We start from the raw sequence: 25,695 nt of genomic DNA, 5'->3' as shown, positions 1-25,695 counted from the left end.
AGAGGCTCCTACGTTTGTCATACTGTTAACTGGGTTCAGATCACAAGTTATACGGTGTGATTGGTGTGGCTGGTATGAGTCTTACCCGGGATTCAATATCCTTCCTTATTGTGTACGCTCGTCCGGGCACAGTATCCTAACTGAGGCTTGGAGGAGGGTCATAGGGGGAGGAGCCAGTACACACCACCTGATCCTAAAGCTTTAGTTTTGTGCCCTGTCTCCTGCGGAGCCGCTAATCCCCATGGTCCTGACGGAGTCCCCAGCATCCACTACGGACTACGAGAAATAGATTTATCGGTAAGTAAAATCTTATTTTTGCTCATCCCTGCGCAGATCCTTTGGGATCTGAATAACCCCCAATATTACTATGCAGTTAAAAAAACTGCTGCCATTTTTATTTTGGTTTGTCGATGATACTTTATATCATGGGCTGCTGTAGTCAAATGTGATGGAAGTATAAAAAGATGTATGTAAATTGCACCTGAGAGGAATCTTTATAAAGCAGACATTGCAGATCTGTCCTGGAATACATCGGCCTCAAGCCTACGACAGCTGTTTTCACTTAATTAACTGTAAACTCATTAACAGTGTCTTCTGACAAAGGTTTTGTGGCGATTTTCTCAGATTTATGTTCAGAATCACTGAAACTGGAAACGTATTCTGCTTGACAGACGTTTCCAAGCAAGATGACATAAATTTGCCTGGATTGTGAACACTACACTAATACCCCTTTCACACCGCAAATATATCCCAGGATATTGCTCTACCCGTGTCGAGGTGCAGTCTAAAAGCACCACTTTTGAATATCCTGGGTTGAGTAACCCTGCATTTCAACCCGGTATAAAAGCAGTGTTAAACACCGATCCGACCTGGGCCGATGTGCACTCTAATACCCCTTTCACACCGCCAATACTGGATCCCACCCGGGAATTGGAAACGGGTCCTTCCCAGATGGGATCCGGCATTGGACGCTGCTGCTGCCTTCCCAAACCCGGCAATATGCCGGGCGGGTTGTCATAGCAGCGGGGGGCGGGGCCGGCAGCGAGGACAGAGGTGGAGGTGGCGCTGGGAGATGAGATCATCTCCACGCCGCCTCTCCCTGTTGGAGTGATCGGGTGGGAGCCCGTTTACGCTGCCATTGACCCGGTATTCAACCCAGAAATAACACTGCTTTATTCCGGGTTGAATTGCCGGGTTTTCAGATATACACAGTGGAACTAGCCATTTCGTGAGGTAAACCAACATCCATGACCACTCATTCCTATTAATTGGCAATCAGCGGGGGTAATTCAGATCTGATCGTGGATGTGCTAAATTTAGCACATCTACGATCAGTTTCTCAGACATGCGGGGGGACGCCCAGCACAGGACTAGTCCGCTCCGCATGTCTGACCCTACCCCCGCAAGGGTACAAAAGCAATGCACAGCGGCGATCCTTTTGCACCCGCTGAGTAGCTCCCTGCCAGGGCAGCTTCTGTGTGCTAGCAGGCAACTACTTGCCGCGTCCCGGAGCACAGCGGCTGCATGTGATGTCACGCAGCCACCACAACCCGCCCCCGCAACGGTCCAGACACGCCTCCGTTGTCCGGACCGCTCCCCGCCAACGCCATTCTAACGCTGTTGGCACTCCCCCTCCCACCCTGTGACCGCCTCTGCCTGTCAATCAGGCAGAGGTGATCGCAGCCCAGAGATGCTTTTAGAGTATTGACCAACAAAATGGCTGCCCCCACAGTGTGTAGGTGACTGGCTCACTTTACTCTGGATCTGCCATGATTTCTCAGTCAGTTGGACACATTCAGTTGAGGAATTAAGGCACAAAGATGTTGCTCACAAGTATTACATCTTCCAGGTAGGTTTAGTTAATAAATCTCATGTATTATGGTAACTTATTGTATAACAAACCAATGGTAACAGCTAGCAAACAAATGTTATTTATTTCTAGGTTTGCCATAATATCCCTTTAATCTGGAAGACCTATGATTTACACAGATTCTGTGGCTGATTAAAACCAGGTGAAATGCAGTCCTACATTTAGCCAGATTTAATGGATATTCTAGCAACCTATTTATTTACACACTTGCATTTCTCTGACATCAGACTCCAACTCACAAAGTTAAACTTTCTTTTTTTTTGTGTTGGTTTTGGCAGTGTTGAAGTTGATGGGGACAGGTGGTAATGTCCACACTTGTGTCTATGCTCGGACCATGGAACAAAGGTTGCAGACGGCATTCGAGAAGGCCGAGAACACCAGTGTTGGCACCAGCAGCAATAGCCTCACAGTCCAGGTAGGACAGATTACACCATGGACGGCTTAGAGAAATGTGCTGGATATTACTGCCTTGCAGATTTGCTGTGTGTCATTATGCGATTTTAGTCAGGGACACCGTGCCAATCCGTGCCATTAATATAAAAGACTTTCATGACAGAATTGGAATGTAGGCTTTCCCATACTGGGTCAAGCCCATGGGTGGACTGGGGCCGTGCAGAAGTCCTGGAGTTTCACTGTGTAAGGGCTGGTGTAACAACAGCTGAGGGGGGTGCAACTAGTCAGGGGGGCCTGGCCTCACGACACGCCCCCAACTGTCTGTGTGCCGGACACAAATGGGTGGGGGGGTGGATGAACAGCCAGTCTGAAGTCTGCGCTGCTTGGTGAGCCCAGCACTCTGTGTTACTGGACTGGCCCAATAGGCCAATGGCCCTTCTGGTATTTGCTAGAAGTGCTAGGTGACCAGTCTGACCCTGTTCAAGTCCTCCATCTGACTATGGTTCCCTCCTGTTCTTCCAAAAATAGCCCATTCCCCATGTTCTTTCACATGCCAACCTAAAATCTTGTAGGCGTCTACCTGGCCAATTCCCTGGTATTTATCTGTTCCTGAATTTAGCACTGACACATTTTTGGAATTCTCCTGGGCTGTTAGAATATCTATGTAAAATTGTATTGTATCAGACTATGGGCGGGATTCAAATCTTCTCTGCCCCCTCCCGCCCCCATCGCGCCCGCCGGCAGTATTCAAATGTTACTGCCGATGGGCGCGATATCAGCATTTCAGCTCGCCACCCCCTGGGGTGGTGAGCTAAAATGCACGAAAAGTGACCCGTTTGGACGACCAAACGGGACTTTTCGTGATCGCGCCCATGACTTTAGTCGGGTTTAGCTGCTTTACGCAGCTAAACCCGTACGCGGCTAAACCCGTCTCTTGTGGGCGCGATCAGCGTGAAAACGGGGGTCATTAGACTATCGCCCCGCGATCTCCCGTCACTTTAGACGGGAGATCAGGGGCGATATAGGATTTGAATCCCACCCATTGAGTACAAGTTATCTAAAACAAAGTGAGTCCAAAAACTTTTGTACAAACAAATATCCTGTGGATGAAGGTGAGGTCCAGTAAAAGTGTCTTGTCATTTTAACATAGAGCCACTACAGTGTCATTTAGGGGGGGAACTTTCCCACAGTGGGGGGTGCAACGGTTATGGGGCACGATGGTGACCGGTGGCCCAATGCGTCACTGCACATACTGTACACCCAAACTGCACATCCTCAAAAGAGTTGAACTTGAGCCTACAGAGGGGATAGACACATCTGCTATAGTTTGGCTTTGGGGTCTAATTTTTTTTAAAGTGTTAAGGGGCTGCTGTAGATTTAACGCAAAATGATTTTTCATACAGATCTTCTTTGTTTTCGCACTGCGCATGTTTCCAACCTGTGGGTATACAAGCATGGGCAATGCTGAGGCATATTCAGTTGCATTTCCATTTGAGACTTTAAGGAAGTATTTGGTGGCTGTTCACCTGTAGGCTAAGCTCAGCAAGGGGTCCCGTTAAACCTCTGAATGGAGAACGTATTCATCCTGACCCTACAGCTGCCAACTGAGTGGATTTATTGAATCAAACACCAATATAGATCCAATAACTTGTAGTAAAGAATTATACAGCCTATCGACTCTTACTGTAAAGAACCCTTTCCTATTTTGATGGTGAAACCTCCTTTCTTGTCTTCGTAATTGATGACCTCTTGAGCTCCATCCTTGGTACAAAAAGTCTTAGATAAATATTTATCTTAGCCTAATATATATTCAGACACTTTAATCAGGTCACCACTTAGATGAGGGTTTTGCCAAAATAACTAACACAATTTTTTAGTTTTATCATTTCAATTCTCCATTCCTTTTATTACTGAGATTTCCTGCCTCTGAATCCCATAATTCTTCTAAGGGTGATGTGCCAAAAACTGTACCCCATACTCAAGATGTGGTCTAGTGAAGGATCTGCAAATCTCTTACTCACATTTATTACCTTTCTTATTATGCCTTTTATTCTGTGCATTAGGGTGCTTGGTGCAGTGTTGAATGAAGGTATCATAGTTATCAATGTGACTACAGCAATGCTTTTCTGCATTCCATTCCATGGGCCAGTTTGCCGTTTTCTCTGTAGAAAGTTACTTACCTGCTCTGTGCTAATACGTAAACCTACATAGCTTAGTATCATCAGCAAATATAGACAGCATGCTTGTACGTCATCTAAAAAGTGCTAAAGTATTAAAAAACATAGGGTGATATCCAATTAGACAATACACAAGGTGGAAAGCTGCTCAATCAGATTGTAATGTCACTCAGGTGCTAAAAGGGGAGGGGTAATTCTGTGTAAGAAAAAAACTGTGTTCCCTAATGCACACCGAGTGAATACTATATAATAATAGTCAGATAATACGGAGATCTTAGTTGCGTATATCTGCAGATATAGGGTTAAGCCCCCAGGCCGATCGACAAGGCTTCTCCGTAGGGTGATATCCAATTAGACCTGGTAATTTACCGGGGCTAAATTGTCCCGCCGGGGGCTATCTAATTAGCCCCGATAAGCTGACGCGTGCCGCAGCTTATTTGGGATTTTGTTTCAGCTGCCTCCGGCAGGCGAAGCGGAGTCCCCGGAAACAGCAATAGGGCTGTTTTACACGAAAACACACTGAACCTGTGTGTTTACGGGAGAAAGGGTTTTGTTTTTTTACAGGCGATCAATCTGGATAGCCTGTAAAAAAAACAACAGGATTTTGATACCTACCGGTAAATCCTTTTCTCCTAGTCCGTAGAGGATGCTGGGGTCCACTTCATGACCATGGGGTATAGACGGTCCCGCAGGAGCCAAGGGCACTCTTAAGACTTTTCAATGGGTGTGAACTGGCTCCTCCCTCTATGCCCCTCCTCCAGACCTCAGTTATAGGAACTGTGCCCAGGGAGACGGACATTTTGAGGAAAGGATTTACTTTAAACTAGTGGTGAGATACATACCAGCTCACACCTCAACCATGCCGCACAACATGGCATTCAACATAACACACGCCAACAGGCATGAACCAATTACAGCAAACATCCTGAAACTAACAATACACAACATGTGTAACTTTAATAAACAAAACTGCAGGTAAAGTACGCACTGGGCTGGTTGCCCAGCATCCTCTACGGACTAGGAGAAAAGGATTTACCGGTAGGAATCAAAATCCTGTTTTCTCATACGTCCTAGAGGATGCTGGGGTCCACTTCATGACCATGGGGTTTATACCAAAACTCCAGTACGGGTGGGAGAGTGCTGATGACCCTGCAGCACCGATTGACCGAACTTGAGGTCTTCATCGGCCAAGGTGTCAAACTTGTAGAATTTTGCAAATGTGTTTGACCCTGACCAAGTAGCTGCTCGGCAAAGTTGCAATGCCGAGACCCCCCGGGCAGTCGCCCAGGATGAGCCCACCTTCCTAGTGGAATGGGCCTTCACCGACGTCGGTAACGGAAATCCAGCCATAGTATGAACGTGCTGAATCGTACTTCTGATCCAACGCGCAATAGTCTGCTTGGAAGCAGGACACCCAATCTTGTTGGGAGCATACAGGACAAACAAAGACTCTGTTTTCCGTATTCGAGCTGTTCTAGCGACATAAATCTTCAAAGCCCTAACCACATCTAGAGACTTTGACTCAGTGAACGTGTCAGTAACTACTGGAACCACAATAGGTTGGTTTATGTGGAAAGATGAAACCACCTTTGGAAGAAAATGTTGACGAGTTCTCAACTCTGCCCTATCTTCATGGAAGATCAGGTAAGGGCTCTTGTGAGACAAGGCCCCCAATTCAGACACCCGCCGTGTGGATGCCAATGCCAAAAGCATCACCACTTTCCAAGTGAGAAACTTCAACTCTATCTCTTGTAGAGGCTCAAACCAATCCGACTGAAGGAACTGCAACACCACATTAAGGTCCCATGGTGCCACTGGAGGCACAAATGGAGCTGGAAGTGCAGAACCCCTTTCACGAAGGTCTGAACCTCTTGAAGAGAGGCCAATTGTTTTTGGAAGAACACTGACAAGGCCGAAATCTGGACCTTGATTGACCCCAATCGGAGGCCCGCCTCCACACCAGCCTGCAAAAAATGGAGAAAACGTCCCAACTGAAACTCTTCCGTAGTAGCCTTCTTGGATTCACACCAAGACACATATTTTCTCCAAATACGGTGGTGATGTTTCGACGTTACTTCTTTCCTGGCCTGAGTAAGGGTGGGGATGACTTCCTTGGGAATACCCTTTCGGGCTAGGATCCGGCGCTCAACAGCCATGCCGTCAAACGTAGCCACTGTAAGCCTTGATACACGCACGGCCCCTGCTGCAGCAGGTCCTCGCGAAGAGGAAGAGGCCGAGGATCTTCTATGAGTAACTCCTGAAGATCTGGGTACCAAGCCCTCCTTGGCCAGTCTGGGGCAATGAAAATTGCTTGAACTCTTGTTCTCCTTATGATCCTGAGCACTTTTGGGATCAGCGGAATTGGAGGGAAGACATACACTGACCGGAACACCCACTGGGCCACTATTGCATCCACTGCTATTGCTTGAGGGTCTCTCGACCTGGAACAATATTTCTGAAGCTTCTTGTTGAGACGAGATGCCATCATGTCTACTTGAGGAACTCCCCACAAACTTGTCACCTCTGCGAAGACTTCTTGGTGGAGGCCCCACTCTCCTGGATGGAGATCGTGTCTGCTGAGGAAGTCTGCTTCCCAGTTGTCTACTCCCGGAATGAAAATTGCTGACAGAGCCTTTACATGTCTTTCTGCCCAGAGGAGGATCTACGTCACCTCTGCCATTGCCGCTCTGCTTTTCGTTCCGCCCTGCCTGTTTATGTACGCGACTGCTGTTCCATTGTCCGACTGGATCTGCACGGGATGATCTTGAAGAAGATGTACCGCTTGTTGAAGGCCGTTGTAAATGGCTCTCAATTCCAGCACGTTTATGTGAAGGCAGGCTTCCTGACTTGACCATTTTCCTTGGAAGCTTTCCCCCTGAGTGACAGCTCCCCAGCCTCGGAGACTTGCATCCGTGGTTACCAGGACCCATTCCTGAATCCCGAACCTGTGTCCCTCTAGTAGGTGAGAACTGTGTAGCCACCACAGGAGCGAAATCCTGGCTGTTGACGACAGGATTATCTTCCGGTACATGTGTAGGTGGGATCCCGACCACTTGTCCAACAGGTCCCACTGGAATACCCTGGTATGGAACCTGCCAAACTGTATGGCCTCGTAGGCCACCACCATCTTCCCCAACAACCGAATGCACTGATGGATCAGCACACTTGATGGTTTCAATATCTGTTTTACCATTTTCTGGATTTCCAGAGCCTTTTCCACTGGAAGAAATACTCTCTGAACTTCTGTTTCCAGAATCATCCCGAGAAAAGACAATCTTGTCGTCGGTTCCAAATGCGACTTTGGATAATTTATGATCCAACCGTGTTGTTGGAGTATTGACAGGGAGAGTGTGATGTTTTGTAACAACTGCTCCCTGGATCTCGCCTTTATCAGGAGATCGTCTAGATAAGGAATTATATTGACTCCTTTTTGACGCAGGAGAACCATCATCTCTGCCATCACCTTGGTGAATACCCTCGGCGCCGTGGAGAGACCGAAAGGCAACGTCTGGAATTGGTAATGGCAATCCTGAACCGCGAATCTCAGATAAGCCTGATGAGGAGGATAAATGGGAACATGCAGGTAAGCATCTTTTATGTCTACAGACACCATGTAGTCCCCCTCCTCCAGACTGGAAATCACTGCCCTCAGTGATTCTATTTTGAACTTGAATCGTTTCAAGTAGAGATTCAGATTTTTCAGGTTTAGGATCGGTCTGACCGAGCCGTACGGTTTCGGAACTACTAAAAGGCTTGAATAACCCCCCCTTGTTGTGACAAAGGCACCAGGACTATGACCTGATCCTGACATAATTTTTGGATTGCTGCTGTTACTGCTTCCCTTTCTGGAAGAGAAGCTGGCAAGGTCGATTTGAAAAATCGGCATGGGGGAACGTCTTGAAACTCCAGCTTGTATCCCTGGGACACTATTTGCAACACCCAGGGATCCAGGCCAGACAGAATCCAACCTTGGCTGAACAGTTTGAGACGTGCCCCCACCCGAGCGGCCTCCCGCAAAGGAGCCCTAGCGTCATGCTGAAGATTTGGCAGAAGTAGGGGTAGACTTCTGCTCCTGGGAACCTGAAGCGGGATCCGGTCTGAAGATCGACAGTGTCTAGGTCGACAGGTCTAAAGGTCGACATGAGTTTTTCACATTTTTTTGGGGGGGGGGATTTTTTCATACTTAACGATCCACGTGGACTACTATTGTAACGGTAAAGTGTCCCGAGCGAAGCGGTAGCGGAGCGAAGGCACCATGCCCGAAGCATGGCGAGCGAAGCGAGCCATGCGAGGGGACGCGGTGCACTAATTTGGGATCCCGGTCACTTTACGAAGAAAACGACACAAAAAAAATAAAAAATCCTCATGTCGACCTTTAGACCTAGCACATGTCGACCTAGAAACCCTGTTGACCTTCCATCCATGTCGACCTAGTGACTGTCGACCTATAGTGGTCGACCTAAACATTGTCGACCTAGATACTGTCGATAAAACGAACCACACCCCCTGAAGCTGCTGTGGACTTCTTTCCCTTTTCCCTTCCCCTACCTGCAAAGAAGGGGGAACCTCTTGCTTTTTTGTATTTATTGGGCCGAAAGGACTGCATGTGCGGGTGATATGTCTTTTTTGCCTGTGCAGGCGCAGAGGGCAAAAATGTCGACTTACCTGCGGTAGCCGCCGAGACTAACGCATCCAGTCCATCACCAAATAAGGCCTCACATTTATATGGGAGAGCCTCCATATTTCTTTTGGAATCTGCATCTGCGTTCCACTGGCGAATCCACAACGCCCGCCGAGCCGATACTGCCATGGTAGCGGCTTGTGAACTCAAGAGTCCAATATCTTTCATCGCTTCTAGCATGTATGCGGCAGCGTCTTTGATATTCCCTAACTTAAGGAGTATCTCATCTTTATCAATCGTGTCAATTTCTGATGACACGCTTTCTGACCATTTTTCAATAGCGTGACTCACCCATGCGCAAGCAATTGTGGGCCTGAGCAGCGTACCATTGGCAACATAAATGGATTTCAATGTAGTTTCCATCTTTCGGTCTGCCGGCATTTAAGAAAAGCCGTGCCAGGTGCAGGGAGAATTACCTTCTTTGTCAACCTGGACAGTGCACTGTCTAACACAGGGGGTGACTCCCATTTTTTCCTGTCCTCCACCGGGAAAGGATAAGCTATCTGAATTCTCTTGGGAATCCGAAATTTCTTTTCGGGATACACCCACATCCCTTCAAAGAGTATTAAGCTTGTGGGAAGGAGGGAAAGTGACCTTAGATTTATTTTCTTTATAGAAATAAGCCTTCTCCTGAGGTACAGGAGTGGCTTCCGGGACTTCCAGAACTTCCCTTATAGCTACAATCATATATTGTATATTTTTTGCCAATTTATGATCTATTTCTCTGGAGTCACTATCGTCGACACAATAATCAGTGTCCGTGTCGGTATCAGTATTCACAACATTCGCAAATGGTCTCTTATGTGACCCAGAGGGGTCGCCTGCGGATGGAAGAACAGAGCCCTGAAAAATCACATCCTCCACAGATTTTGTCCAGCACTCTTATTGATATGATGCATACTATCACGTATTTCTTTCACCCATGCAGGCTCTTGGTGTGCCGGCAGCGCTACCATATTACACTTCTGTGTCCCTAAAATGGTTTCCTCCGGGGAGGAATTCCCTGCCTCTGACATGTCTTACACACGTGTACAACACACACACAGACACTCTGGGACTTATAGGGGACAGACCCACAGTAAAATCTGTCAGAGGGACACAGTTTAGGAGCAGCCAGTTCACAACCCCAGCGCCAGTATCTAATGCCTGTGAACACAGAATGCCCACCGACATGCAGCGCTTTTAAAACAGTAAAACACACTTGTAAAGCACCAAATTTGCTTGTGCCCCCCCCCCCCTGTTTTGCACCCTGATACTTGTAGTCAGAAGTGAAGGAGGACCAGCGATGTCTCTGCAGCCTGAGGAGAGAGAAAATGGCGCTGAGCAGTGTGTTGGCTGCCTGAGGAAGAAGCTCCGCCCCCACAATGGCGCATTTTTACCTCAGAAACTTTTTATAATATTTATACTGGCGGGGGTAGGGCTGTGCCTGGCCATCTTATGCCCCCTTTTTGCCAGTTTATAGAGGTGTTTTTGCTGCCCAGGGCGCCCCAGTGCCTGTGTGTGTGGGTAGCAATGGCGCGCTGCGCTCCCGCCAGCCGCGCTGTACCTCAGCCGTCACTTTTCTTGATAGAAGATCTGTCTTCTTCTACTCACCTGTCTTCTGACTTCTGGCTCTGTGAGGGGGGTGACGGCGTGCTGTGGGAGTGAGCATCTAGACACGGCTAGCGTTCAGTACCCTTCAGGAGCTAATGGTGTCCTGTCAACCAGAAGCAGAGCCATGAAACTCTTCAGGAAGTTGGTTCCTACTTCTGCCCCCTCAGTCCTACGAAGCAGGGAGACTGTTGCCAGCAGTTCTCCCTGAAAATAAAAAAAACTAACATAAGCCTTTACAGAGAAGCTCAGTAGAGCTCCCCTAGAGTGCATCCAGTCTGCCTGGGCACATTTCTAAAACTGAGGTCTGGAGGAGGGGCATAGAGGGAGGACCCAGTTCACACCCACTGAAAAGTCTTTAAGAGTGCCCATGGCTCCTGCGGAACCGTCTATACCCCATGGTCATGAAGTGGACCCCAGCATCCTCTAGGACGTATGAGAAATCGGTGAAACATCGGAAAAAAGTCCTAAAAACGGCCAAAAACGCCCATTTTTTGGACCCGATGTTTTACGGGGATAGTTGGATATCCTACATAGTACTATTGATGTAGCCAATTGGGATGGTAGTTACAGCAGTACTGTGGCACTCTAACATAGGCCCTCATTCCGAGTTGTTCGCTAGCTGCTTTCGTTCGCAGCGCAGCGATCAGGCAAAAACTCGGCACTCCTGCGCATGCATATGGTGCGCACTGCGCACGCACGTCGTACTTTCACAAAAGCCGATGCAGTTTTACACAGGCTCTAGAGAGGCTTTTCAGTCGCAGTGCTGGCCGCAGAGTGATTGACAGGAAGTGAGTGTTTCTGGGTGGTAACTGAACGTTTTCGGGGAGTGTGAGAAAAAACGCAGGCGTGCCAGATAAAAACGCAGGAGTGGCTGGAAAACGTAGGCGTGGCTGGCCGAACGCAGGGCGTGTTTGTGACGTCAAAACAGAAACTAAATAGTCTGAAGTGATCGCAAGGTAGGAGTAGGTCTGCAGCTACTCTGAAACTGCACAATTTTTTTTTGTAGCAGTGCTGCGATCCTTTCGTTCGCACTTCTGCTAAGCTAAGATACACTCCCAGAGGGCGGCGGCTTAGCGTTTGCTCTGATGCTAAAAGCAGCTAGCGAGCGAACAACTCGGAATGAGGGCCATAGTAAAGGTGACTGCAGTCTGCACATGTGCAGTAACATATTAGGTTGGAGGTTGCACCTCCCTGCAGACTCTGGGTCCTAGTGGCAGGGGTGTATGCAGCATAGGAGAAAGTGCAAAGTTAGATGCTCCCCCAACAAGTAGTACTGATCCCTATTGTACAATTACAATTATTATTGATAAGGGGGGTAATTCCAAGTTGATCGCAGCAGGAAATTTTTTAGCAGTTGGGCAAAACCATGTGCACTGCAGGGGGGGGGGCAGATATAACGTGCAGAGAGTTAGATTTGGGTGGGTTATATTGTTTCTGTGCAGGGTAAATACTGGCTGCTTTATTTTTACACTGCAATTCAGATTGTAGATTGAACTCACCACACCCAAATCTATCTCTCTCTGCACATGTTATATCTGCCCCCCCCCTGCAGTGCACATGGTTTTGCCCAACTGCTAACAAAGTTCCTGCTGCGATCAACTTGGAATTACCCCCAATAACTCTTCTATCCTTCAGATTTATCAGGTAGATATACCATTGAAACTTACATTTTACCAATTGTTTTTCTTTGCATTTAAAGCTTGTACAGGTTGAGTATCCCATATCCAAATATTCCGAAATACGGAATATTCCGAAATACGGACTTTTTTGAGTGAGAGTGAGATAGTGAAACCTTTGTTTTTTGATGGCTCAATGTACACAAACTTTGTTTAATACACAAAGTTATTAAAAATATTGTATTAAATGACCCCCAGGCTGTGTGTATAAGGTGTATATGAAACATAAATGAATTGTGTGAATGTAGACACACTTTGTTTAATGCACAAAGTTATAAAAAATATTGCCCAAAATGACCTTCAGGCTGTGTGTATAAGGTGTATATGTAACATAAATGCATTCTGTGCTTAGATTTAGGTCCCATCACCATGATATCTCATTATGGTATGCAATTATTCCAAAATACGGAAAAATCCCATATCCAAAATACCTCTGGTCCCAAGCATTTTGGATAAGGGATACTCAACCTGTATTATCATTTTAACTTTGTTCTGAGTAAAAAAACAAACAAACCTGTTTTGTATACGTTTTAGTAATGCTAGTTAAATCATGTTTCACTGACCCCACATATTAAGGTCCCAGAGGTATATTTACAGAGCACGCCATGCTTTGCATTGTATTAATGCAACTCCAAATTTTGTGTTGAAGCCTGCCAAGAAACGGCAGGATTGCAAATGTACCCCAAAGTATTTTGTTTTAGGCTTGCGTGCTATCAAGTTTGTCAGTACTCAACAAAGGGAAAGCGGCAGCTGAACTTAGCGCATAGAATCCGATTCAGACCTGACCACTCCTTTGCAGAGGTTTGCAATCACATAGTCGCCGCCTCAAACAGAGTGAAAACCCGCCCTGTGCAAGTCTGCTTACACCGTGCGAAAAGCTCTGAGTACGCCGTTCAGCTGCAAATCTGTTCGCAACTCTCTCACCATCTAATGTTTTTTCCAGTCTGTGCGTAGGCCAGGACTTACTCCTACAGTGCGATAGCAACAGGCTGTTCGGGTCCGGAGCTGACGTCAGACTCCCTGAAAACATCTCGGAACTCCTGCGTTTTTCTGACACTCCCAGAAAATGGGCAGTTACCACCCCCAAACGTCCACTTCCTGTCAATCAACTTGCGTACGCCGAGCAATCAAAAAAGACGCTGGATTCTTTCACAGTTTGGCCTCACGCGTGTGTATTATGATCCATACGCATGCTCAGTCAATCGATAATCGGCTGCCCAGCAATCAGATCTGATTCATGCCCATAGTTTAATTTCCAGCTATTGTTTAGTTTACTTTCAGATTAGTTGCATCTATCTAATTAACTAATTTTCATGAAAGATTGTGAAAAATAAAGGTATAATGAATCTGCACTATTGGATAAATGAATTAAATAGTCTAAAATCTGAATCTGCATGAGTCTAGGTCGTTGGTTCGACAGTCATTAGGTCAACAGTCAGGTCGACCGCTATTGGTCGAGATGCATTAGGTCGACAGGGTCATTAGGTCGACATGAGTTTTTTTACTTTTTTCGTGTCGTTTTCTTCGTAAAGTGACGGGGAATCCCAATTAGTGCACCATGTCCCCTCACCATGCTTCGGACCTGGTGCCCCGCTGCGCTCGGCACAGGTTTCCATTCACAATTTTAGTCCATGTGGATCGTAAAGTATGAAAAAGTCCAAAAATTTGAACAAATTTGAAAAACTCATGTCAACCTAATGGCCCTGTCGCCCAATAGTGGTCGACCTAATGACTGTCGACCTATAGATGGAGCCATCTTTATCTTGCCCTTTAATAGGATTCATTTAGTCAGGGCAGTCGGACTTAATCCCCTGCTGTAATGAGTTAATCCCCTGCTGTATTGTTCTCTCTGTATTGTATTGCAGCTGAGAACAATAGATGAAAGTCTTATGCTAATAATCCATGGTGTGCCTAGGTGCAGCAGAGAAGCCAAGATGAGTGAGGCTCCATTTGTAAGTGGTGTCGACCTAATGACCGTATCCCATCTGCGTGCTACAAGATATTTTTGCAAATTTGTTTCAGTGTAATATCTTACATTGAAAGTGCATTGTATGGCAAGCCCATCTTTCCGGAATAGGATATAGGATTTAACAGCTGAAATAGAAAGCGTATAATTCCTACCCATCTAATGTTTGTATGATAGATAAGTGTTCTTTCTTTTATGTTCATGCTGGAAAATCCTCATACTGGCTGACTATAGCCTACATGTAAGAGTGGGATTGTTGGCAGTGTACGGGTGCTTGATGGGGCTGCAGCTGTTAAGATCTGCGTCATAATTCATGTTTATACCATGTGCAGGTGCAGCGGGCAGCAGGACACTCTAGCTTAAAGTGCCAACCTAAAATACCCACAGAGTCCACTTAACCCATTTATTTCCCAGAATAGAACCTTCATCATTTACCTTTTATGAAGTAGAAAGTCACCGTAGTATATCATCCAGTATAATTCTATTTGAAAATTCTGTAATGTGCTGTATATGGACTTCGAAAACCGCAGATTTTCAGCCATCTGCGCGTACGCATCGGTCACATTGCGCTAGCGCAACTCTTCACCGCATGATGCGATCGCATTGTGATTGACAGGCGGTAGGCGTTCGAGAGCAGCGATGGGGAGTGGTGCAGGAAATGCTGGCACGTCATGGACGTTTTCCGGGGGCGGCCAGATGATGTCACCTGCATTTCCTGTGATGGGTAACATGGCGGCGATGCGTATACAGGGGTTCTACCTCTATTTCAGGATTTCCGCAATGCAGTCGCATATGAAATGCGATCACAGAATGCAGGGCGACGCTACACATGCAGGGGTGCTGGGCGGCTCCTAGCATGCCGTTTTAAACAGTAGCAGTTTTGCGATTTTTGCAAAACTGCTACTGAGTCTGAAGAATCCCCAAAATACATTATTTTGCATTAAAACCATTATTCATCTACATGAAGGGAGTAATTCCAAGGTGATCGCAGCAGGAATTTTTTTTAGCAGTTGGGCAAAACCATGTGCACTGCAGGGGAGGCAGATTTAACATGTGCAGAGAGAGTTAGATTTGGGTGTGGTGAGTTCAATCTGCAATCTAATTTGCAGTGTAAAAATAAAGCAGCCAGTATTACCCTGTACAGAAACAAAATAACCCACCCAAATCTAACTCTCTCTGCACATGTTATATCTGCCCCCCTGCAGTGCACATGGTTTTGCCCAACTGCTAAAAAATTTCCTGCTGCGATCAACTTGGAATTACCCCCGAAAATCAAGGACATATAGATTAGAAGGTATACCATTTAATCAGATGGATGGTGGAACCGATTCAAAAATATACTGCCAAATGTTGAGATAATTCCAAAGGCTAATTTGCATATTATGATTAAGCACGAGGGGCCTAAATGACAATATTTAAAGTTCTGTAAAGCAGTAATTACATGTTTAAATCACAGTATTTGTCTATGGGCTGTTTGTAGCTTTAATGCCAAATGACGTAATGCTAATTATCGGTGCATTATTACTATCATTTTTAGTATCTTTTATATATAAGGCTGAGGTTTCGTAGTGCCGAGAATGGAACATACAGCAACATTACTTTGTAATCTCAGCCTTCCCTTTGTGCTCCGCCATGCGATGGAGTGTACGAGCTCTGAGATGCCCACTTCCAGGCTCCGTGGTCTGTGTAATTGTGATGGAGACTGTATACACACCAACATCTACTCAACATCGGTTGCACCATCTACATTTGCATTAGCCTAGTGTCTACTCAAGTTACTCTCCTCTGATCCAACTAGCCATGGCCTCTAAAGCAGTGGATTTGTGTTTGGGCAGCAGTGTTCCCAGACACACCTATGACACTCCTATAACACCCCTATGAAACGGTCCCTTTAAGCGTCCACTTTAGGTCACCTCCCAGGCTCCACCCTGGGCTGACTCTACCATTAGGCAGCTTTAGGTACCTGCCTAGGGCACCTGGATCTGGGGGGCACCACTGAGTCTGCCTATCACAAAATTAAGGATGTCTATATATTTGATGCAGGTGGTGGCTGTGGAACTTAAATTATGCAATCTCCACACTTTCATTTGAGGGGCTGGAAAGTTGGTTTTGGTGGAAGTGGGGGAGGGGCAGTAAACTGAAGATTTGCCTAGGGTGCTTAGAAACCTTACACCGGCACTGGACCCACCCTGAAACACCCAGGCATTGCAATCCCCTTCTCCAACTGTTAGCGATGCTATACGCATTTACGAATTCCATTGGACACTGGGGTTTGTGTATGTGCTGTTTGGGTTTCCAGGATTTTTTGCGCAATAGCAAAACACGCTCAACTGTGGAACCACCAATCCTGCATCTATCTCTGAATCATGCCCAGTATGAGACATTTTACTGTACCTAAGCCATATCCAGAAATTGACAAGATCCATCCATATATAGTTGCCGCCATCTTTACAAGTATAAACAAATGTGAGGTCACAATATGAGTGCATGATGTCACAAAAAAATACATTTCCACTGCCGGTCATAAATTTTGCAGCTTTGCAAGTGATAGGGGTTGTCCTTCGTCCATCAATGTTTTACAAACATCGATGCTGAAGGGCCAATAGTTTCCCACCATAGATGGTTTTACAGTGATGGTGTGCCATGATGTGATTTTCAGTAATAATGTCAGAGACTCAATGTCATTAAGATTCTCCGCTGTGATCGGTCCTGGGGACCAAGACTTAGGCAGCCCAGGAGTGGGGTTTCGTTCATCGATGTTCAAATAATCAATATTTTCCTTCCATTGGTTACCTGCCATTGATGGCAGATAACAATGGTGCCTTTGGTGGAGACCATCAATAGCGGCCCCATCGATGTACAGCAAAGAATCTTTACTTTGTTATTATTGGAGAAATAAAATAGACATTCAAATTAATAGTATGTTTAATCGATGAGGTTACCAAACTTGTATTTTTTTTTTTAATATAGATTTTGAACACATCTGAAGTTAATCAGATTCTCACCCTGATATATGCAGTGAGTAACAACAGCCAACCATTAAACGGAACCACAGCTAGCAGGCTCCTCAATGTCCTCTCTGGGGAGTTGGTTGGGTACTACCTGGGAGACCCTCCCATCACTATTGCAGAACGTAAGTATGCGCATTTCATGACTGTCACGTTATAACACATTCAGCAGTAGTCAGAAATACATTCTTGGATATCCCAAGGGTTGGATATAATAATGATTGTATTAGGTTTCCCCACCAAATTCTCACTGTGCTCACTTCTGTTTGCTGACTACTTCAAAGCTCAGTAATAAACAGTATGGTGGGGGGGGGGGAGAGATACATCACTGTTGCTTATGTGAAAACACTGCACAGCAATATCTTTTCACAGTAACAGATGTCAGGTTTTTGTTGTATTAGGTATAATGGGGTATATTCAATTGTGGTCGAATTCCGGCGTGAATTCGACCGTTTTTGGATTCGACACAACTCGACAGGCGAAACCCTCCCGCCGGGACCCGAATTCGACATATTCAATAAAAAACGGATTCGACAGTCCCGCTGTCGAAAAAACGGACCAATTGACGAATAGTGGGCGGCCTGGATTCGACTTCATGGACCTCACAAAAGTGTTCAATAAATCCTGAAAAAAATTGCGTGGGGTCCCCCCTCCTAAGCATAACCAGCCTCGGGCTCTTTGAGCTGATACTGGTTGTAAAAATAAAGGGGAAAAAATTGACTGTGGTTCCCCCATATTTAAACAACCAGCACCGGGCTCTGCGCCTGGTCCTGGTGCAAAAAAAACGGGGGACAAAAGACGTAGGGGTCCACTGTATTTTTTCCACCAGCACCGGGCTCCACTAGTCAGAGAGATAATGCCACAGCCGGGAGACACTTTTATATAGGTCCCTGCGGCCGTGGCATTAAATCCCCAACTAGTCACCCCTGGCCGGGGTACCCTGGAGGAGTGGGGACCCCTTAAATCAAGGGGTCCCCCCCTCCAGCCACCCAAGGGCCAGGGGTGAAGCCCGAGGCTGTCCCCCCAACCAAGGGCGGCGGATGGGGGCTGATAGCCTTTTGTGACAAAAAAAATAATATTGTTTTTTGCAGCAGAACCACAAGTCCCAGCAAGCCTCCCCCGCAAGCTGGTACTTGGAAAACCACAAGTACCAGCATGCAGGGGAAAAACGGGCCCGCTGGTACATGTAGTTCTACTACAAAAAAATACCCCAAAAAAAACACAACGCACACACCGTGACAGTACAACTGTATTACATACATGCACACCTACATACACACATACTTACCTATGTTGACACGAAGCAGTCGGTCCACTTCTCCACGTAGAATCCACGGGGTACCTGTAAATAAAATTATACTCACAACAATCCTGTGTAGATCGGTCTTCTTCTTTGTTTGTAATCCACGTACTTGGTAAAAAAACAACAACGAAGAACTCGAACCACGCACTGAAAGGGGTCTCATGTTTACACATGGGACCCCTTTCCCCGACTGGCGGGACCCCCCGTGACTGCTGTCAAAGAGGGTCCCTTCAGCCAATCAGGGAGCGCCACATCATGGCACTCTCCTGATTGGCTGTGCGCGCCTGAACTGTCAGTCAGGCGGCGCACTCGAGATACAATGTAGCGCATAGGCGCTACATTATATCCAATGGTGGGAACTTTGCGGTCAGTGGTAGACCACAAGAGTGACCCCACATAACCTTGCGGTCTACCGCTGACCGCAAAGTTCCCACCACTGGATATAATGGCGCGCCTATGTGCTACATTGTATCTCAAGTGCGCCGCCTGACTGACAGTTCAGGCGCGCACAGTCAATCAGGAGAGTGCCATGATGTGGCGCTCCCTGATTGGCTGAAGGGACCCTCTTTGACATCAGTCACGGGGGGTCCCACCAGTCGGGGAAAGGGGTCCCATGTGTAAACATGGGACCCCTTTCAGTGCGTGGTTCGGGTTCTTCATTTTTTTTTTTTTACCAAGTACGTGGACACTGGATTGTTGTGAGTATAATTTTATTTACAGGTACCCCGTGGATTCTACGTGGAGAAGTGGACCGACTGCTTTGTGTCAACATAGGTAAGTATGTGTGTATGTAGGTGTGCATGTATGTAATACAGTTGTACTGTCACGGTGTGTGCGTTGTGTTTTTTTTGGGGTATTTTTTTGATTTAAGGCGTCCCCACTCCTCCAGGGGATTTAATGCCACGGCCGCAGGGACCTATATAAAAGTGTCCCCCGGCTGTGGCATTATCTCTCTGACTAGTGGAGCCCGGTGCTGGTGGAAAAAAATACAGTGGACCCCTACGTCTTTTGTCCCCCGTATTTTTTGCACCATGACCAGGCGCAGAGCCCGGTGCTGGTTGTTTAAATATGGGGGAACCAGAGTCATTTTCCCCCCCGTATTTTTACAACCAGGACCGGCTCAAAGAGCCAGAGGCTGGTTATGCTTAGGAGGGGGGACCCCACACATTTTTTTTGAGAATTTTAACACTTTCAACACCCCTTCCAACTGAAAAACATGCACTGATCTCTCCATATTATTGTAGTTAGTAAAAAAAAAAATATATTCTTTTAAAAAATCGATTAAATAATACTTGTGGCTCCTAAATTGACAAAACAAGTAGATAATCCCTTCAAATATAAATAGATATGCTATTAGCAATCAAAAAAGCTCCAAAAAAGACATGTTTTTAAAAAAAATTATTAGATCACCACAGAAAAATGAGGCGGAATGAAATTGACGAAATGACTGTCGAAAAGCACTGTTGTCGAATCGACATTCTTCAATTGAATATACTTTTGTCGAAAAGCCGCATTTTAACATTGCAGACATGTCGAATTGAAAAAATGTCGAATTGAAAAATTCGAAAATTAAATGGCAGGTTTTTTGTCGAAAAGTACTGTATTGAATTGTCGAATCAAATTCGACAGTTTTTTTGTGTCGAAAATGATCCGGTTTTCGACAATTTCGGCAATTCGACCCCAATATCTGTTTTTCAAATGTAGAAAATTATAGTAGTGAATAATCAAACACACGGGGGGAATTCATACAGCCGCAGTCATTTACCACTGATAATTACTCCCCAAGAGGCTATTCAATTAGCCCCGAAAGCTAGCACTCATTTGGTATATTTTTTCCAGACCCGCTGAAATCCTGAAAAAAAATCCCCAATAAATGACCTGTTTTTGCGATTGCGGTGGGATCCTATGTATTTTCACCCAAAAGCTGGACATTTTTCAGGAGCAAAAACGGGCTACAACTCAATTGAATGAATAAAAACATTTGCCCAAAAAATTGTGTTAAATGGCCATTTTTTGCTCCCGAAAATTTTTGTTGCTGATTAAATTCCCCCCATAGTATAAAAACATCATACATTACATTCTAAACTACAGCAGAGCTTACTGGTCAGTGGTTTGTCCTCATACACACACACCTCACTATTCCAGTTTTAACGGGACTGTCATAATTGAGTCCCTAGAGAAGAAGGTGAGGTCTTCTGCAAAATATAGATATGTTTGGGTGCATTGGGGTGTGATTTGGGTGAATAATGTGCAGGGAGTAAATGAACTGTAGACAGACTGTAATTTGTCCCCAGTTTAGTTTTTTTCCCATATCGGTAGATATGCACACAGTATAGGCAGGTTACACATGCACTTATTACATGCACACAGTGAAAGCTGTCTACCAATTTACTAGTCGCCAGTGACATCACTGGACACAGTGGAGGCAGCCAGTTTGTCATGTGACCTAATATCCATCAGAATGCAGCCTATATAGATAGCAGCCTATGGAGGTCATTCTGATCTGATCACTGCTGTGCGTTTTCGCACAGTGGGCGATCAGGTCTTAACAGCGCATGCCTATGCACCGTAATGCGCACGCGTGTCAGACAACAACAACGGGTATCGCTGGTCAGCGACGGGATGGTGCGAGAAATCCATTTGCACGGGCGTTTGCAAGGTGATTGACAGGAAGAGGCCATTTGTGGGTGGTGACTGACAGTTTACTGGGAGTGTTCAGCAAAACGCAGGCGTGCCCAAGAGTTTTCAGGGAGGGTGTCTGACGTCAGCTCCGGCCCCGATCAGCCTGTTCTCATCGCACTGTAGGAGTAAGTCCTGGGCTGCGCACAGACTGCACACACTGGATTTTAGCAGCCCGTTGTACATATAGCATCGCACACTTGCATAGCGAAAATACACTCCCCCCGTTAGGCGGCGACTATCTGAACGCAGGACAGCAAAAATCGCAGCCCAGCGATCAGATCTGAGTGACCTCCCATGTCAATAGCTGCACTTGCCCCACTGTGTGTCTCATGCCTCTGTGATATCATATCAGTGGTAACAAGTGATCTGCATGGTCACTAGTGTCATCTCACAAACTGGATTCCTCCATTGCGTGTATATTATGGCTACATTTTAATATGACGTCAAGATGAAGAACTGTAGAACAAATATATGCAGTGACTGAAGTGAGAACACAGAAGTGACAACATGATGAATGGCCAGGGTTCACAGGGTCCACACAACTGTAGCCATTTTAAAAGTTTTGAATTGTGTTTAGCCCTAATATTTGTTGCTTTTTAACACTATGTAATAAAATAAAAAAAGAATACAAAGTGCCTTTGTGTTATACTAAATAGTGATAAAAAGCACTGTGTCACCCATCTATGCTACGTCACAAATGCACAGCAGACACAGAGACAAATACATCGGCAGATAGAGAACACGGAATGAGGTCAGGATCCTGGCAGTCGGGAACCCTACAGCCGAATCCCAATGGTCAGAATCCCCGACGGTTAGGGGTAGGGTTAGGCTCTGGGGGTGTTATTGTTGCAGGAGGGAACAGTTAGGGTTAGGCTTAGAATACTCATCAGGATCCGTCACCATTCTGTCGGGATTCCACTATTGGGATTCTGACTGTTGGGATCCCAACTGCCGGAATTTCAATTACAACCCATAGAACACTGACTAGGATTACCTACAAAGAAATCTTTCTCTATCAGTAACGTACCTGCCTGTGGCATAGTAGTCCAGGTTTGTTTATTATGTTGCGGGGACTGAAGCTGTGCAAAGCCATTACTTTCAGGTGAATTCACTCCACGTTTATTGACTGAGTGATATATTGTACTGGAGATCAATATGCTCTGAGTCTGAGCCACTGTGGCTTCAGCATTGGAGATGAATTTGATGGTGACTATTGATCAAAAGGTATTCCAGTTCACTTTGATCACCAATTGTGTGCGTCCGTGCGTATATATATATATATATATATATATACAGATGTGTCCTCATACATCTTTGCTGCAGTCACGCAAAACAGCCCCTCTTGGCACGCCAGGTTGCATGAGAATCTTCAAGTGCATCCTTTTTGCTTCTTTTTAACAGAAAATGCATCTTAATCGCAACACAAGGGGGGTCATTCCGAGTTGATCGCTCGCTGCCGATTTTCGCAGCGCAGCGATCAGGTGAAAAAACGGCATTTATGCGCATGCGTATGGGCCGCAATGCGCACATGCGACGCACGGGTGCAAAGGTCTTTGTGGTTGTGCTCAGGTTCTAGCAAAGTTTTCCTTCACACTGACGGCCGCAAGAAGATTGACAGGAAAGGGGCGTTTCTGGGTGTCAACTGACCATTTTCAGTGAGGGTTTGCAAAAACGCAGGCGTGTCTGAAAAAACGCAGGCGTGGTTGGGCGTTTGCTGGGCGGGTGTATGACGTCAAATCCGGACACGAATAGGCTGAAGTGATCGCAAGTGCTGAGTAGGTTCAGAGCTACTCAGAAACTGCACAAACTGTTTTTGCAGAGCTCGGCTGCACATGCGTTCGCACTTCTGCTAAGCTAAAATACATTCCCCAGTGGGCGGCGGCATAGCGTTTGCACGGCTGCTAAAAACTGCTAGCAAGCGATTAACTTGGAATGACCCCCAATGTGCATAGGACGCACCAGGAGACTGTGCTGACACATATATCTGTGTGCAACTGAGTCTGTGAATTTCTATATGCTACAATGTAATAGCCGCAGCATTTTGCCAATACAAGTTCTGTTCTGCTCTGTATACAGAGTCAGTCACACACAATTGCACAATATGCAGATGTCATATAGCACATTAATCAGCACAGTCTGCCTTGTGCATCTTATTGCATTGCGTTACAACAAAGATGCATTTTAGGCAAAGACGCCAGACGTTAGCAGAGTTGCCCGGGACCTGGCGACTCACTCACGCCATGCATCTCACCCTGCACGGCATATTGAGGCATTAATATGAGGACACATCTATATATATATATATATATATATATTGTCAAAGTAGAAAAATATCATAATACATATGCCTTGTACTAACCCCATGCACATGCCCGCTGCTCGTGCACTCAGTCCGCCGTGCATGCACATATCCGCAAGTTGCGTAAGATCGCTCCGGCGATCATGCGCATGATATGGGTATTTACGGCGGAGTTTGTGAGCGTGTAGCGTGTTATTAGAACATTGCATATTTAACCCATATAGCGTATATCAGGGGTGTCAAACTCGCGGCCCTCCAGCTGTTGTGGAACTACACATCCCAGCATGCCTTGCCATCTATTTTGTATTAGGGATGGCTGCAACTGTGGCAAGGCATGCTGGAATGTGTAGTTCCACAACAGCTGGAGGGCCATGAGTTTGACACCCCTGGCGTATATTGTAGATATAGTTCCCCTAGACCATGACAGCGAGTATTATTAGTTTAAACAGTTCCTGGACAGAGAGATTCCTCTTTGCATGATAGGAAGGGTCAGATAAAGGTTGGAAGGTGATGTCTAGTATCCAGCTGTAGCGTATTTTGAGGGTAACATTCCGGTGTTAGTTAGAGAAAGATCGCTTGTTCCTGCGTATAGTTATGTACAAAAGTAGATTATGAACATTAACTGTATTTACTGTAAATTACATATGCGGCGGGAATCCAGAGGATACCACCCACAAGAGCAGTTGGGAATGACATCGCCCACATTTTCAAATCCACCTATGACCTTTGCTGTAATGTGGAGACATATCTCTGTGTCCAATGAACAATGAGATTACAGTGACCATTGTATTGTGTATGCATGTTGTGTATAAAAGGACCATTGTTGCCTGGCCGGTGAGAAGACTCTAAACGCTATCTGTATGACCAGCGGAGGACCGAGTTCGGGTTGCGCTTGCGAATATTCTCACGTACGTACATTCTCTGTAGCCATTATTTCTGTTTAGATTTACTTGGTAGCCTGTAGTGTATAAACTGTATTGTTTTACCTTTTTGGAATCAATCCACGGAGGCCTTAGAACCCTGTGGTTTAAACTACAAACAGTGTTGTGTTTTCACTTTCTTGCATGGGCTTTAAAGTAGATTTATCTGTTTAAGGTGTATAAGCATTGTTAAGGTGTACGCACTGCGGATACTTTGTATCGCCAGCGCTATTTAAGGTTTAATGGTATAACATCGTTGCAGTACTTTGCTGCCAAAGGTTTAAAGTATAAGCATATCATTACATTGTATTATTAACAAGGTTTAGAGGTTATCCATTGTATGAGCGCTCGCTGTGTGTACTCCGTACACTCAGCGCAGCGTGCGTACGCCAAGTGCGTTCCACGTGCAGGACTCTGTACGCAAATAGCGTACAAAGTACGTAGCACGTGCACGTAGCCTAGCGGCCATAGCGGCTCAACGGTAATAGTGTACAAAGGGGTATAGCTTTGCGGTCTAAGATAATACCGACATTATCAATATATATATACATATATATATATATATATATATATATATATAGTGGTTTTTGGTGCCCGGCACTCCTGGTCCTTAGCGGCAACTGCCTGGGTGCCCTCCGCTCCAAATCAGGTAACACTAAGACAAATAGCAGCGTCACTCCAGGACTTTGAAAAAATTACTGTGTATTTAATACATCACTGTTCCAACGTTTCGGGGTCCGTAACCCCTTTGTCAAGGTGTGAATTCACACGAAACGTTGGAACAGTGATGTATTAAATACACAGTAATTTTTTCAAAGTCCTGGAGTGACGCTGCTATTTGTCTTAGTATATATATATATACATATAGATTGATTGATTGATAGATAGATAGATAGATAGATAGATAGATAGATAGATAGATAGATAGATAGATATACAGTGTTATTCCATAGTAGTTGGCCTCTTGGGGGATCGCTGTAGCACTCTACAAACCATACCAAGAATGTGTTATATGCGGCCTCCCCGTTCTTTCTTACACCACATCCCAGAGAGTATCAATACCTACAAAGAGAAAGCCACACTTTTATGTGTGATTTAATTCTAATGATTCAGAGTCGCCAATATTA

The 25,695-nt window shown here is 45.7% G+C and overlaps 1 protein-coding gene across 4 annotated transcripts in view; it reads left to right on the top strand.

Annotated features, from left to right (window-relative positions):
• The window catches only part of KIAA1549L (KIAA1549 like), a 477,170-nt gene that overhangs the window by 232,875 nt on the left and 218,600 nt on the right, over positions 1 to 25,695 (top strand). For all 4 annotated transcript variants that reach the window (XM_063944516.1, XM_063944515.1, XM_063944513.1 and 1 more), the window contains 2 exons: positions 2,149 to 2,285; positions 17,327 to 17,489. In XM_063944516.1, the coding sequence (XP_063800586.1) occupies positions 2,149 to 2,285; positions 17,327 to 17,489 (300 nt within the window). The remainder of the gene's footprint in view (positions 1 to 2,148; positions 2,286 to 17,326; positions 17,490 to 25,695) is intronic.

This window comes from Pseudophryne corroboree, chromosome 11 (assembly GCF_028390025.1).
Source record: "Pseudophryne corroboree isolate aPseCor3 chromosome 11, aPseCor3.hap2, whole genome shotgun sequence".
NCBI lineage: Eukaryota > Metazoa > Chordata > Amphibia > Anura > Myobatrachidae > Pseudophryne > Pseudophryne corroboree.
This window is presented reverse-complemented; position numbering and strand designations above follow the sequence as displayed.